This window comes from Lepidochelys kempii, chromosome 7 (genome assembly GCF_965140265.1).
Source record: "Lepidochelys kempii isolate rLepKem1 chromosome 7, rLepKem1.hap2, whole genome shotgun sequence".
Classification (NCBI taxonomy): domain Eukaryota; kingdom Metazoa; phylum Chordata; order Testudines; family Cheloniidae; genus Lepidochelys; species Lepidochelys kempii.
Genome location: NC_133262.1, coordinates 81,834,763 through 81,849,645, shown reverse-complemented (window position 1 = coordinate 81,849,645; position 14,883 = coordinate 81,834,763). Strand labels below are relative to the sequence as shown.

At 42.8% G+C, this 14,883-nt stretch overlaps 1 protein-coding gene across 7 annotated transcripts in view; it reads left to right on the top strand.

Moving 5' to 3' along the window:
- The window catches only part of RUFY2 (RUN and FYVE domain containing 2), a 64,232-nt gene that overhangs the window by 8,359 nt on the left and 40,990 nt on the right, over positions 1–14,883 (top strand). For all 7 annotated transcript variants that reach the window (XR_012159993.1, XM_073353473.1, XM_073353472.1 and 4 more), the window contains exons 4-5: positions 2,065–2,166; positions 6,089–6,212. Coding sequence is in view for 6 of the 7 variants with exons in the window: in XM_073353473.1 (XP_073209574.1) it covers positions 2,065–2,166; positions 6,089–6,212 (226 nt within the window). In the remaining variant the exon portion in view is untranslated. The remainder of the gene's footprint in view (positions 1–2,064; positions 2,167–6,088; positions 6,213–14,883) is intronic.

Sequence of the window (14,883 nt, the reverse complement as noted above, 5' to 3'; positions counted from 1 at the left end):
TATTTTGGAAAAAATGTTGAAAATTAAATTTATTATGACAACCTATGTTAAGGCCTAAAATTATTGTAGTCTACTAAGGTAAATTATAAAAAGCTATGTCAATGAGCCCTCCTCAGGTTGTAATGAGTTAAAAAGGATTGGTACATTTTTAAGTATATACAGAATCAGGAGGAAAACATATTTAACTTTTGAGGTTAACTTAAGCTTTTTGAATATATCACAAAGTTGTGTACTTCATTAAGTATCTGTATTATTTTCAGTCTTTACAATGGAGTGAATGCTGGTATTTACATATTTCTAAATGTAAGTACTTTCAGCTTGTTATGTAGAAAAGCTTTTGCCTTAATTACTTGCGGTTTTAGTTAGCAGGTGCAGACTTTTTTTTTTTTTTTTTCATTTGGACAAGCTCATTCAAAATTGAGAAACGGACTGGGAGTTGAAAAAGCAGGAAAGCTTGTTTTTTGTCTTCCAATCCATGGGGAGATAAACAAGTTGGGAGAAGATGAGATCTAGTAATTGTGAAAACTTAAAGGACGTGGAGTGACCCAAGAACCTCTTAATGCCAGCTGGCAAGGGGATGTAGAGAGGTCATCTTGTGGATCTGACCTATATGTTCCAGTTCACCAAAGTGTGTCATGTGAGGACTCAAATGAAAGCCAGTGTCACATTTGTTGTCAATATTGTGACATGTATGCATAGATAGTGTGGAAGGACTTATGGGGGGGAGGGATAGCTCAGTGGTTTGAGCATTGGCCTGCTAAACCCAGGGTTGTGAGTTCAATCCTTGAGGGGGCCATTTAGGGATCTAGGGCAAAAATTGGGGATTGGTCCTGCTTTGAGCAGGGGGTTGGACTAGATGACCTCCTGAGGTCCCTTCCAACCCTGATGGTCTATGATTCTATGTATATACGCTGTAAATTACATTCTTAAAGTTTGTGTCTAGGGACTGGTCATCAGAAAAGGTGAAAAGCAGGCTTTTCTTGAGGCAAGATATGCTGCTTCTTCAAGTGATAGTTCTTTTGTGTATTCTGCACGTGGGTATATGTGCCAGAATCTGTAGGTTTTTTTTTTTTTTTTTTTAGTTGGCAGTGTCCATTGGTCCACTCATGCAGTTGTTTTTGGAATTGGTGTATCAGAAACCATATAACCCTGTTCACAGTATACCCACCAGGTGCACAGAACTCCCCAGCAGCCAGTCTCATCAGACATTTTCCCACAAATCATGAATGGGAGTTCCATGATTCTGTTCTGAATGAGATGTTCACCCAATGAGGAACACTGTCTTGGGATCTCTTTGGCTCTCAGGAGAACAAGAAACTATCTCTGTACTGCTCTAGGGCAGCTCTGGGCCACAGCTTGAAGGGCAACACCCTGCTGCTACCCTGGATGGATCACCTCACATATACCTTCCCACCCATGCCACTAATACCACTAATCCTATGAAAAATCTGTAATGACATGGCTTAAGTTATTGATCCCTTTATTTAATAAATCCATTAGTTTTAAATGAAACATGTTTAGGTAGACTTTTTTTTTCTTGTGTATTCTGGAACATTGAAGGTAGATTTATTTAACTAATAAAAATGTAAAATGCTTGTTTTGTACATTTTTAAGTGAATTCCAGTTTTCATCCAAATGCAACTTGACACAAATCCTGGGTAAAAGATTATCATCTCGTAAATAAGAAATGTACTTCAGCATTTTCTAACATAAGAATGTAAATATTAAGAATGAGTAAATGTATGGTAATATATATATGTAAATATAGTATAGTCTCCTTCTTAGCTTAAAAGTACCAAAAGTAATATAAAGCTTATAATTGGTTGCAAATCAGCATGTTATACTAGCCAATGAGAGAGAGTGTGTGTGTGTGTGTGTTTGTTTTTGTTTTTTTGCTTTAGAAAAATAGATAATTGTGTCTTTTAATTGACCGATTGAGTGTTATTCAAATAATAACTTAAAATACCTTTAAAATCTGAATTTGTGTATTAACAAACTGATTCATGAAGGCAATAAGACTAATTGATGTGCAGCTCTATCCTCACTAATTTTTCTTCTTTTCAGAACACCACTGGGCCGTGCCCGGGCTTGGTTACGATTGGCATTAATGCAAAAAAAAATGGCTGATTATCTACGCTGTTTAATCATTCAAAGAGATCTCCTTAGGTTAGTGATTTTGTTGAAATTTTATCTTTTTAAGTTTTTAACAAAATTTGTTTAGGAAATCAAGTCTAGTGTTATATTTGGCACTTTACCATATCATAAAATTTAATTACATTATAACTTCTTGTTTGTGAAACTGCAGTTGAAATATATATGAATTTCCATTATAAGCTCCAGGCACGATTCAGCCTATAAGGGTCTCTTCTCCCCCCTTCGCCCCCATGGGAAAAAATTAGTTATCCTTAGGGCTGTCAATTAATTCCAGTTAACTCATATGATTAGCTCAAAAAAATTAATTGCAATTAATCGCACTTATAACAATAGAATACCAATTGACATTTATTAAATATTTTGGGATTTTTTTTCTACATTTTCAATATTGATTTAAATTACAACACAGAATACAAAGTGCACAGTGCTCACTTTATATTATTATTTTTGATTACAAATATATGCGCGATAAAAATGATAAAAGAAATAGTGTTTTTCAGTTCATCTCATAAAAATACTGTAGTGCAATCTCTTTATTGTGAAAGTGTAACTTACAAATGCATATTTTTTTTGTTTACATAACTCCACTCAAAAACAAAACAGTGTAAAACTTTAGAGCCTACAAGTCCACTCAGTCTTACTTCTTATTCTGCCAATTGCTAAGACAAACAAGTTTGTTTACATTGACGGGAAATACTGCTGCCTGCTTCTTATTTACAATGTCACCTGAAAGTGAGAACAGGCGTTTGCATGGCACTTTTGTAGCCAGCGTGGCAAGGTATTTACATGCCAGATATGCTAAACATTCGTATGTCCCTTCCATGCTTTGGCCACCATTCCAGAGGACATGCTTGCATGCTGATGATGCTTGTTAAAAAAAAAATGCGCCAATTAAATTTGTGACTGTTTTCCTTGGGGGGAGAATTGTATGTCTCCTACTCTGTTTTACCCGCATTCTGCCATATATTTCATGTTATAGCGGTCTCATGACCCAGCACGTGTTTGTTTTAAGAACACTTGCACAGATGATTTAACAAAACGCAAAAAAGTTACCAATGTGAGGTTTCTAAAAATAGCTACAGCATTCGACCCAAGGTTTAAGAATCTGAAGTGCCTTCCAAAATCTGAGAGGCACGAGGTGTGGAGCATACTTTCAGAAGTCTTAAAAAAACAACACTCTGATGCAGAATCTACAGAACCCAAACCACCAGAAAAGAAAATCAACTTTCTGCGGGTGGCATCTGACTCAGATGATGAGAATGAACATGCACCAGTCCGCACTCCTTATCAAGCAGAACCCATCGTCAGCATGTCCTCTGGAATGGTGGTTGAAGCATAAAGGGACATATGAATCTTCAGCGCATCTGGCACGTAAATATCTTGCAATGCCAGCTACAACAGTGTCATGCGAACGCCTGTTCTCACTTTCAGGTGACATTGTAAATAAGAAGCAGGCAGCATTATCTCCTGCAAATTGTAACCAACCTTGTTTGTCTGAGTGACTGGCTGACCAAGAAGTAGGACTGAGTGGACTTGTAGGCTCTAAAGTTTTACATTGTTTTATGTTTGAATGTAGGGTTTTTTGTACATAATTCTACGTTTGTAAGTTCAGTTTTCATGATAGAGATTGCACTACAGTACAATACAATTTTCAGTATGAGGTGAACTGAAAAATACAATGTTTTTTTTACAGTTCAAATATTTATAATAAAAATAAATATAAAGTAAGCACTGTACACTTTGTATTCTGTTTCAGAGTAACAGCCGTGTTAGTCTGTATTCGCAAAAAGAAAAGGAGTACTTGTGGCACCTTAGAGACTAACCAATTTATTAGAGCATAAGCTTTCGTGAGCTACAGCTCACTTCATCAGATGCATATCGTGGAAACTGCAGCAGACTTTATATATACACAGAGAATATGAAACAATACCTCCTCCCACCCCACTGTCCTGCTGGTAATAGCTTATCTAAAGTGATCATCAGGTGGGCCATTTCCAGCACAAATCCAGGTTTTCTCACCCTCCACCCCCCCGCCCCCCACAAATTCACTCTCCTGCTGGTGATAGCCCATCCAAAGTGACAACTCTTTACACAATATGCATGACAATCAAGTTGGGCTATTTCCTGCACAAATCCAGGTTTTCTCACATCCCCCCCACCCCCATACACACACAAACTCACTCTCCTGCTGGTAATAGCTCATCCAAACTGACCACTCTTCAAGTTTAAATCCAAGTTAAACCAGAACATCTGGGGGGGGGCGGGGGGAAACAAGAGGAAACAGGCTACCTTGCATAATGACTTAGCCACTCCCAGTCTCTATTTAAGCCTAAATTAATAGTATCCAATTTGCAAATGAATTCCAATTCAGCAGTTTCTCGCTGGAGTCTGGATTTGAAGTTTTTTTGTTTTAAGATAGCGACCTTCATGTCTGTGATTGCGTGACCAGAGAGATTGAAGTGTTCTCCGACTGGTTTATGAATGTTATAATTCTTGACATCTGATTTGTGTCCATTTATTTTTTTACGTAGAGACTGTCCAGTTTGACCAATGTACATGGCAGAGGGGCATTGCTGGCACATGATGGCATATATCACATTGGTGGATGTGCAGGTGAACGAGCCTCTGATAGTGTGGCTGATGTGATTAGGCCCTGTGATGGTGTCCCCTGAATAGATATGTGGGCACAATTGGCAACGGGCTTTGTTGCAAGGATAGGTTCCTGGGTTAGTGGTTCTGTTGTGTGGTATGTGGTTGTTGGTGAGTATTTGCTTCAGGTTGCGGGGCTGTCTGTAGGCAAGGACTGGCCTGTCTCCCAAGATTTGTGAGAGTGTTGGGTCATCCTTTAGGATAGGTTGTAGATCCTTAATAATGCGTTGGAGGGGTTCTAGTTGGGGGCTGAAGGTGACGGCTAGTGGCGTTCTGTTATTTTCTTTGTTAGGCCTGTCCTGTAGTAGGTAACTTCTGGGAACTCTTCTGGCTCTATCAATCTGTTTCTTTACTTCTGCAGGTGGGTATTGTAGTTGTAAGAAAGCTTGACAGAGATCTTGTAGGTGTTTGTCTCTGTCTGAGGGGTTGGAGCAAATGCGGTTGTATCGCAGAGCTTGGCTGTAGACGATGGATCGTGTGGTGTGGTCAGGGTGAAAGCTGGAGGCATGCAGGTAGGAATAGCGGTCAGTCGGTTTCCGGTATAGGGTGGTGTTTATGTGACCATTGTTTATTAGCACTGTAGTGTCCAGGAAGTGGATCTCTTGTGTGGACTGGACCAGGCTGAGGTTGGTGGTGGGATGGAAATTGTGTTGTAATTGAAATTAATATATTTGAAAATGTAGTAAACATCCAAAAATATTTAAAACTAAAGGGTTAACAGTGTTTCTGTTTCAGACATCACAAAACTTTGTTTTTAACAAAAATAAATTCAGAGAGGTGGGAAGAGGAGGTAAGATTTTTGACACTGTGTCTGTTGGGCATGTAACTTTGTTAGCAGAGCATACATTTCTTTAAAGACTACTACAGCTTTAGGAAATTCTTCCTGCCTTTTTCCTCCTCTAGCCAATCTCTTGCCTGATTTCTTACTCCTTTGATTTCAAACCCAATTCTCTTAAAAAAAATCAAATATGCTATATTAGAAGAATCTCCAGAACATTTCACAAATATGGCAAGATTTTCTTTAATATTTTTACAAAACATGTGGCGCGATTTCCCATAATTACCACTTTTCAGTGGTTCATAATTACCACTTTAAAGATCAGTGATGAAGTCACAGTATGTACAGATCTGATTAATCTTTAAGAACATCAGAGTAAGACTAAAGTTACAGGAACAACTCAGATACACACACCCCATTTACCAGTGACTTACTAAATCTCAATATGTTAAAATGTTGTAGGAAATAAATAATTATTCTGATACAAGATGTTTTATTACTCTACAGTGAATTTTATGAATATCATGCACTGATGATGGAAGAAGAAGGAGCAGTTATTGTTGGGCTCTTGGTTGGGTTAAATGTGATAGATGCTAACCTGTGTGTAAAGGGAGAAGACTTGGATTCACAAGTAAGTGAATTATAAACTTCTTTTGAAAGGAACTTTTCAAGAAAATGGCCAATGCTTTTATAGAGGCAGATGCATAGTTGCTTATAAATATGTTCCAATCTGTTCATCCATGACAATGAATTTTCTTTACAAAATTATTTGAACTTAAACACTTTTAGTGATAATTCCTGAATTCCAAAATGCCATAGTTAAGTAGAACTGCCTCTTACTAAATATCAGTTCACTATTGAATCATAGGGGTAAGTTGTCTACAGTTGTTGCTGTTGTTTACTTGTATTATTGTACTGCCTGCAGTGTGCTAGGCACTTATTGGAAGACATAGTCTGTGCCTTGAAAAATTATAATTTAAGATTACAAGCAACATACAGCTGCCAATAAAGAAATGCATGTATATTTTCTACATTTTAAAAAATTACATAAAATCGGGTATCCCCAAATACTTCTCTACCCAGTCTTGGTTAGTTTGCTAATTTTTATAGGAGACGGTAGAAATGAGTCTTGAAGAGTGATTTGAAGGAGAAGATAGTGGCTGTACAAATGAGTTTGAGGGGCATTCTGTGTGTAAAGGTTGATGTAGGAGAAGCTGACAAATAGGGCATCATTGACGGTGAAGAAGGCTGGAGGTGATGCTGTCAGAGACAAGATAGGATAAGCAGAGTGTGACAGTTACGAAGGGCCTCGGAAAATTAATACAAGAAGCTTGAACTTGGTGTGTAGAGCCCTGCAAATCTGTGGATATCTGCTTTATATCTGCAGACCATTTTTGCAGATCACGGATTGGATGCAGATACAAGTTTTGTATCTGCGCAGGTCTCTACTGATGTGTTGGAAAAGATAGCTAGTGGGAAGAGGACTTAATATGGTCAGAATAATAGGCAAGGGAAGATGATCTCAGCATTTGTTTTTGGTATAGATTGGAATAGGGTGGTATGGATGTCAGACCACATTAAGCAAGTAGTTGGAGTAGTGAAATTATGAAAAATGAGGGCATGAACAAGAGTTTTAGCTGTATGGACAAAACCTGGATTTGGGCACAACCTGGATATGGGGAAAAGAAGAGGAGTAGGGAGGATGATAGTGATATCAGCAGTGATGAAAAATAGAAGTGTGTCGAGATGGTGGAAGATAGAGAATTCAGTTTTGACCAAGTGAAGTTTAAGCTGACAGCAAGACATCTGGGAGGCAGTCTTAGACAAGAGTCTGGATCATGGGAGACAAATCCAGAATGAAAAGATAGATATGTCAGTCAAGAGGGTAAAGACTGAAACTATGTGAGAGAGAAGTGTGTGTGTGGGGTGGGGTGCAACAAAGGACAGAGTCCATAAAAAGTGTGAGTAGACAGGAAGAGGGGGGACATGTCAAAAGAAACATTGAAGGAGCAATTAAAAGAGCATGAGGAGAACTGAGTCCTGATCTACACTACGAGTTTAGGTTGAATTTAGCACCGTTAGATCAATTTAACCCTGCACCCATCCACACAATGAAGCCATTTTTGTCAACTTAATGGGCTCTTAAAATGTATTTCTGTAATCCTCCCCGACGAGGGGATTAGCGCTGAAATAGACATCGCTGGGTTGAATTTGGCTTAGTGTGGACGCAATTCGACCGTATTAGCCTCTGGGAACTATCCCACAGTGCTCCATTATGACCGCTCTGGACAGCACTCTCAACTCAGATGCACTGGCCAGGTAGACAGGAAAAGCCCCGTGAACTTTTGAATTTCATTTCTTGTTTGGCCAGCATGGCCAGCTGATCAGCACAGGTGACCATGGAGTCCCAGAATCGCAAAAGAGCTCCAGCATGGACCGAATGGGAGGTACTGGATCTGATCGCAGGGGAGACAAATCCGTGCTATCAGAACTCCGTTCCAAAAGATGAAATGCCAAAACATTTGAAAAAATCTCCAAGGGCATGAAGGAGAGAGGCTATCACAGGGACCTGCAGCAGTGCCGCGTGACACTTAAGGAGCTCAGGCAAGCCTACCAAAAAACCCAAGAGGCAAACGCCTGCTGTGGGTCAGAGCCCCAGACATGCCGCTTCTATGATGAGCTGCATGCAATTCTAGGGGGGTGCCCCTACAACTACCCCACACCTGTATGTGGACTCCTGCAAGGGTGTCTCACGTAACAGGGATGAGGATTTTGGGGACGAGGAAGATGATGAGGAGCGGGAGGCTGAAAATAGCGCACACTAGGCAAGCGGAGAAACCGTTCTCCTCGACAGCCAGGAACTGTTTATCATCCTGGAGACAGCACCCTCCCAACCTGGGCTCCCGGACCTTGAAGGCAGAGAAGGCACCTCTGGTGAGTGTACCTTTGTAGATATAATACACGGTTTAAAAGCAAGCGTGTTTAATGATTAATTTGCCCTGAAGACTTGGGATGCATTCGTGGCCAGTACAGCTACTGGAAAAGTCTGTTAACGTGTCTGGGGATGGAGTGGAAATCCTCCAGGGACATCTCAATGAAGCTGTCCTGGAGGTACTCCCAAAGCCTTTGCAAAAGGTTTCTGGGGTGGGCAGCCTTATTGTGTCCTCCGTGATAGGACACATTACCATGGCAGACCAGTAGCACATAGTCTGGAATCATTGCATAAGAAAGCATGGCAGTGTGTGGTCCCGGTGTTTGCTGGCATTCAAGCAACATCCGTTCTTTATCTCTCTGTGTTATCCTCAGGAGAGTGATATCATTCATGGTCACCTGGTTGAAATAGGGGAATTTAATTAAGGGGACATTCAGAGGTGGCTGTTCCTGCTGGACTGTTTGCCTGTGGCTGAAAAGAAATCATCCCTGCTGTTAGCCACGCAGTGCGGGGAGGGGTGAAGCGATCGTCCCAGAGAATTGGATGGGTGGGAGGGTTAGTTGGGTTTGTGCTGCACGTTAACCTGAAAACATCAGCTCCTCCTTTTAAATGGCCAATGTGTCTTTTTCAATTTTAATCTCCCTTTTTTCCTCCTGCAGCTGCAAATGTTTCAATGCTGTGACTAGCATCTCCTTCCCAGAGGCTAGCGGAGATAAGAGGGTGAAAAAAACGCACTCGCGATGAAATGTTCTTTGAGCTCATGCAGTCCACCCAACCTGAAAGAGCCAACAGAATGCGTGGAGGCAGACAATGGCAGAGTCCAGGAAAGCAAAAAATGAACGTGAGGACAGGTGGCAGGAGCAACAGGAGAGGTGCCGGGATCAAGAGGAAAGGTGGCGGCAGCATGATGAAAGGAGGCAGGATGCAATGCTGAGGCTACTGGAGGATCAAACTGATATGCTCCGGTGTATGCTTGAGGTGCAGGAAAGGCAGAGACCGCCACTGCAGCCCCTGTGTAACCAGCTGCCCTCCTCCTCAAGTTCCATAGCCTCCTCACCCAGACGCCCAAGAACTCTGGGGCTCCGGGCACCCAACCACTCCACCCAGAGGACTGCCCAAGCAACAGAAGGCTGGCATTCAATAAGTTTTGAAGTGCAGTGTGGCCTTGTCCTTCCCTCCTCTCCTCCTCCCCCACCCCACTCAGTGCTTTCCTCCTCCCTCACCCCTCCCGGGCTACCTTGGCAGTTATCCCTCTATTAGTGTGACGAATTAATAAAGAATGCATGAATTTGAAACAATGACTTTATTGCCTCTGCAAGTGGTGATCGAAGGTGGGAGGGAAGGTTGGTTGGCTTACAGGGAAGTAGAGTGAACCAAGGGGACAGGTTTTCATCAAGGAGAAACAAACAGAACTGTCACACCGTAGCCTGGTTAGCCATGAGACTGGTTTTCAAAGCTTCTCTGATGCGCAGCGCGCCCTGCTGTGCTCTTCTAACCGCCCTGGTGTCTGGATGCACGTAATCAGCAGCCAGGCGATTTGCCTCAACTTCCCACCCTGCCATAAATGTCTCCCCCTTACTCTCACAGATATTGTGGAGCACACAGCAAGCAGTAATAACAATGGGAATATTGGTTTCACTGAGGTCTAACCAAGTCAGTGAACTGCGCCAGCATGCTTTTAAATGTCCAAATGTACATTCTGCCACCATTCTGCACTTGCTCACCCTATAGTTGAACAGCTCCTGACTACAGTCCAGGCTGCCTGTGAATGGCTTCGTGAGCCATGGCATTAAGGGGTAGACTGGGTCCCCACAGATAACTGTAGGCATTTCAACATCCCCAACGGTTATTTTCTGGTCTGGAAAGTAAGTCCCTTGCTGCAGCTGTTCATACAGGCCAGAGTTCCTTAAGATGTGAGCATCATGTACCTTTCCCGGCCATTCCACATTGATGTTGGTGAAAAGTTCCTTGTGACCTACCAGTGCTTGCAGCGCCACTGAAAATTACCCCTTGCGGCTTATGTACTGGCTGCCTTGGTGCTCCGGTGCCAAGATAGGGATATGCGTTCCGTCTATAGCCCCACTACAGTTAAAGAATCCCATTGTAGCAAAGGCATCCACTATGACCTGCACATTTCCCAAAGTCACTACCCTTGATAGTAGCAGCTCAGAGCTTGTGTTGGCTACTTGGATCACAGTAGATTTGCCCACTCCAAATTGATTCCTGACTGACTAGTAGCTGTTTGGCATTGCAAGCTTCCAGAGGGCTATTGTTACTCGTTTGTGAACTGTGAGGGCTGCTCTCATCTTGGTATTCTTGCGCAGGGGAAAGCAAGTCACAAAGTTCCATCCCAGACCTGCAACACTATGCGCCAGTCTGTGCTTGTTTCCCCGAGCCCAAAATCGGCATTCCATGGCATATGGAGCCTGCCCCATTGGCACCAGGATGACCAAATTGCTGAGGCCCATGCTTTGAGAGACGTCTGTGTCCATGTCCTCATCACTGTCGTCACCGCACTGTCGTCACCTCCTCGCCCGCTTTTGCAGGTTCTGGTTCTGCATATACTGCATGATAATGTGCAAGGTGTTTACAATGCTCATAACTGCTGCGGTGATCTGAGCGGGCTCCATGCTTGCCATGGTATGGCATCTGCAGGAGAGCAGAGTTGCAGGGGAAGCGGTGGTTGGATGACCAGTTTTGCAGACCTACTGCACTGTCTGCTGCCAGGACCCAACAGCTGAGCAGGCTGCACACTTGCCGTGTTATGACGAGACAAGAGCAGCCGAGCTGAGTTGCAGCAGAAGCGGCCCTGCGAGACCATCAGGAGAGCAGAGTGGCACCGGAAGTGGTGGATGATGACGGTCATATAGAGGACCTGTGAGGTTGATTCATAGTATCAGGAGAGCAGAGTGGCAGCGGAAGTGGTCATTCGATGACGACGGTTAGCAGTCTTACTGCACTGTCTGCTGAAAGCAGTATGGCGCCTGCATGGAAAAAATGCGCGAAGCAATTCTCTGCTGTTGCTTTCATGGAGGGAGGGGCGACTGATGACATGTACCCAAAACCACCTGTGGCAATGTTTTTGCCCCACCAGGCATTGGGAGCTTAACCCAGAATTCCAATGGGCGGCGGGAACTGTGGGATAGCTACCCACAGTGCAATGCTCCTAAAGTTGATGCTAGCCTCGGTACTGTGGACGCACTCTGCCGACTTAATGCGCTTAGTGGGGACACACGCAATCGACTGTATAAAATCGCTTTCTAAAAAATCGACTTCTATAAATTCAACCTAATTTCATAGTGTAGACATACCCTAAGAGAGAACAGTGTTGTGAACGCCAGAGGAGGGCAAGATTTCAAGAAATCATTTATTCTCAGTTTTAAAAGTAGCAGAGAGATCAGAGGATGAAGGTGGACTAGGGGCCCTGAGATATGGCCATGAAGAGGTTGCTAGAGACCTTGGTGAAGAGAGGAGGGAAGAAGTCTTGGTGGAGGGAATTAAGGATGGAGTCAAGGGAGAGGAACTCAAGGGAACAATTGTAAATTGCCTGTTCAATTATTTCTTTTTTTTCGGATTGTCCCTATTTGTGGTGCACTTCAGATTGTGCATGTGCTCCTTGCATCCAGACCAGAGACGTTTCTTCCCTAGCAATGTCCACTGGTCTGCGCATATGCCCTCGCATTCCTTGTGCTTCGCACCAAGGAGATAAATAGGGCAGTCAGACCACTACCGTTTTAGTTTCTTCTTACTGTTTGTGCTTTAAAATGGAGGTATGGTATTTTTGCTGGTTTCTTCAGGTTCTCTCCAAATAGTTTTAAAAAGTTTCTTATAATTAGTTAGTTTTTAGGGGTTTGGTTCCCTAACTATACAAAAAAATATTTCCATAGTTTGCGATCTCTCCCCTGGGTTGGAAGCGATCTCTGTAACTGACACAGACGTTCCCTCCCTTCCTCCAGCCTTGGTCTTCCTATGGTTTCAGGAGAGTATGACAAGAATCCCCAGATTTAAAAGCTGCATCAAATACCACAAGCCCTCCTGGTTACAGATTACCATGACACCTCTCTGTACTGCCAGGGAGAAACCCACATCCCTTCCAGGTGCAGTATCTGTAAGTTGTAACCAATACTTAGGGCTCTTCCAAATTCATGGTCCATTTTGGTCAGTTTCACAGTCATAGGATTTTAAAAATAGTAAATTTCATTAATTCAGCTATTTCATTTTGAAATTTCATGGTGTTGTAATTCGAGGGATCCTGACCCAAAAAGGAGTTGGGGTGTGTGTGTGTACGTTGTGGTATTGCTACCCTTACTTCTGCGCTGCTTTCAGAGATGGGTGGCCAGAGAGTGGTGGCTGCTGGCCAGGAGCCCAGCTCTGAAGGCAGAGCTGCCATCAGGAGCAGCGCAGCAATAAGGATGGCATGGTATGATATTGCCACTCTTACTTCTGTGCTGCTGCCTGCAGAGCTGGGCCCTCAGTCAGAAGCCACCACTCTCCGGCTGCCCTGCTCTGAAGACAGCAATGAAGAAAGTAAGGGTGGCATATGGGATGGTATTGCCACCCTTATGTCTGTGCTGCTGCTGGCGGGGCGCTGCCTTCAGAGCTGGGCGCCTGGCCGTCAGCCACCACTCTCCAGCCATCCAGTTCTGAAGGCAGCGCAAAAGTAAGGGTGGCAATACTGTGGAGACACCCCCCCCCCATAACCTTGTGACTCCTCACCCCCTGCAACTCCCTTTTGGGTCAGGACTCCAATTTGAGAAACCGTGGTCTCTCCCCCCAAAAATTGGTATAATATAGGATAAAACCACACAAAAGACCAGATTTCATGGGGGAAACCAGATTTCACGGTCCGCGATGCATTTTTCATGGCTGTAAATTTGGTAGGGCCACATGAGAAAGAAGTGAAGAGACTTGATCTCATTGGGAAAAAAGTGTATTCCTTGGTCTTTCAAGTCTCAGACTGCTGAGCGTTGATGGCCAAGTATGATTTTACCGTCTATGGCAAACTAGTTGGCTTTGCCGTTAAGGACATTCAAAATGAATTCGAGGCTCTGACTGGTGAGGGAAAGCTGATGATGAGATTGGCCCTCCAGCCTTAGATGTGGCAGATGTGGTGACAAGGTCCATGGTGACTGCTGTGGTATTAATGAGACACTCACTTGTTGTGGCTTTCCTCCTCGGGAGTCCAGTAGGAGGTTGAAAGTATGGCAGAAGACCATCTGTTTGAGTGGTAAAAACTGTTCAGTGTGAAAACTGGTGAGTCTCTCCACTTGCTGAAAGACTCTTGAGCCACGCTTCATTTGCTGGGTGTTTACGCATCTGTAATTAATGATTTAGATAATGGCAGAGAGAGTATGCTTATAAAGTTTGCTGAGGATACCAAGCTGGGAGAGTTTGCAAGTGCTTTGGAGGATGGGATTAAAATTAAAAATGATCTGGACAAACTGGAGAAATGGTCTGAAGTAAATAGGATGAAATTTAATAAGGATAAATGCAAAATACTTCACTTAGGAAAGAATAATCAGTTGTATGCATACAAAATGGGAAATGACTACCTAGGAAGGAGTACTGTAGAAAGGAATCTGGAGATTATAGTGGATCAAAACAAGCTAAATATGACTCAACAGTGTAATACTGTGGCAGAAAAGAAGCAAACATTCTGGGATGTATTAGCCATTATCTAAATCATTGATGAAGATATTGAACAGAACTGGACCCAGAACCTATTCCTGTGGGACCCCACTTGATATGCCCCTCCAGCTGGACTGTGAACCACTGATAACTACTCTCTGGGAATGGTGTTCCAGACAGTTATGCACCCACCTTATAGTTGCTCCATCTAGGCTGTATTTTTCCTAGTTTGTTTTTGAGAAGGTCATGCAAAACAGCATCAAAAGACTTACTGAAGTCAAGATCTATTCTACCACATCTACCGCTTCTCCCCATCCTCAAGTCTTGATACCAGAGAAAGCTATTAGATTGGTTTGACACAATTTGTTCTTGACAAATCCATGCTGATTGTTACTTATCATATTATCTTCTAGAGGTCTGCAAATTGATTGCTTAATTATGTGCTCCATTATCTTCCAGGAACAGAAGTTAAGCTGACTGGTCTGTAATTCGCCAGGTTGTCTTTATTCCTCTTTTTATACATGGACACGATATTTGCCCTTTTCCAGTCCTCTGGAATCTCTCCTGTCTTTCATGACTTTTCAGAGATAATTGCTAATGGTTCAGATATCTCCTCAGTCAGCTCCTTGAGTATTCTAATTTGTATTTCATCAGGCCCTGGTGATTTGAAGACATCTAACTTGTCCAAGTAATTTTTAATTTGTTCTTTCCTTATTTTGGCCTCTGATCCTACCTCATTTTC